Here is an 817-nt window from a genome sequence, read left to right on the forward strand (position 1 = left end):
GAGATACTTGCTCACAGTCCCCCTGACACCATCGTTGAAGTCCCTGATTCACTCCCCACAACCACACTCCAGGGCGCTCAGCACCCGGGCTGAATTCTAGGGTGTCACCGAGTGTCCCTGGGAGGTTGCTGTTCTGGTCTTAGTCAGTCTGTATTTTCGGAAGCCTTTGCTGTTCCTATGATTTATCTTGGAGGAATTCCTCTGTCCTAAGACCTCTGTGTCCGTCTCTAGATATGTCTTTGTCACCTGTCCCAAAACAGGTCCCCAGCATAAGTATCTGTTCTGAGGAACCTCTTACCATGATGATAGTTGTGAGGCCCCCTCTGGGGCCTGAGTGTCCTAACATCTGTCCTGTATAAAAAGTCCTGCCTCTTTTGGACTAAGAGCAATACCCCAGCATCTACGGTCATCTCATCAGAATTCCTCCCTCCGTCTTTGTCCACTTTGTCTTGCTTCGTCCTCATCCTCTCTCTGTCCCCAACATAAAGTTCCTCTCACAATCTGCACACTAGCTCCAACCTACCACCCAGAAAGGACAGAGCCCAAGAGTGACACACAGACATTTATAGTTTAGCAGATCTCAGCCTGCTTCCCACATCCCCTGGCCTTGAATCAAGAGCCAGAGCCCCACTCCCACGGTACCAGAGCCCCTTCATTCTCCCAGGACCCCAGGACTCAGAGACACTGACAGAGTCGGACATCGTGGAGCCCAGAGCTGAAGTCCCCTGGAGAGGGAGCTTCAGTAAACAGTGAGGAGTGGCAGGAGATGTCCCTGAGATTCCCCTATCCTGTCCCCACCACGGTCCTTAGAAGCAAA

General features: G+C 52.0%; 1 gene segment (V, D, J or C); it reads right to left on the bottom strand.

Moving 5' to 3' along the window:
* Positions 1–701, bottom strand: part of LOC105309851 — a 7,879-nt gene extending 7,178 nt beyond the window's left edge. The window contains 1 exon segment of the C gene segment in view: positions 643–701. Coding sequence covers positions 643–701 — 59 coding nt within the window.
* Between the last annotated feature and the right edge of the window lie 116 nt (positions 702–817).

The sequence above is a fragment of the Pteropus vampyrus genome, unplaced genomic scaffold (assembly GCF_000151845.1).
Source record: "Pteropus vampyrus isolate Shadow unplaced genomic scaffold, Pvam_2.0 Scaffold891, whole genome shotgun sequence".
Taxonomy (NCBI): domain Eukaryota; kingdom Metazoa; phylum Chordata; class Mammalia; order Chiroptera; family Pteropodidae; genus Pteropus; species Pteropus vampyrus.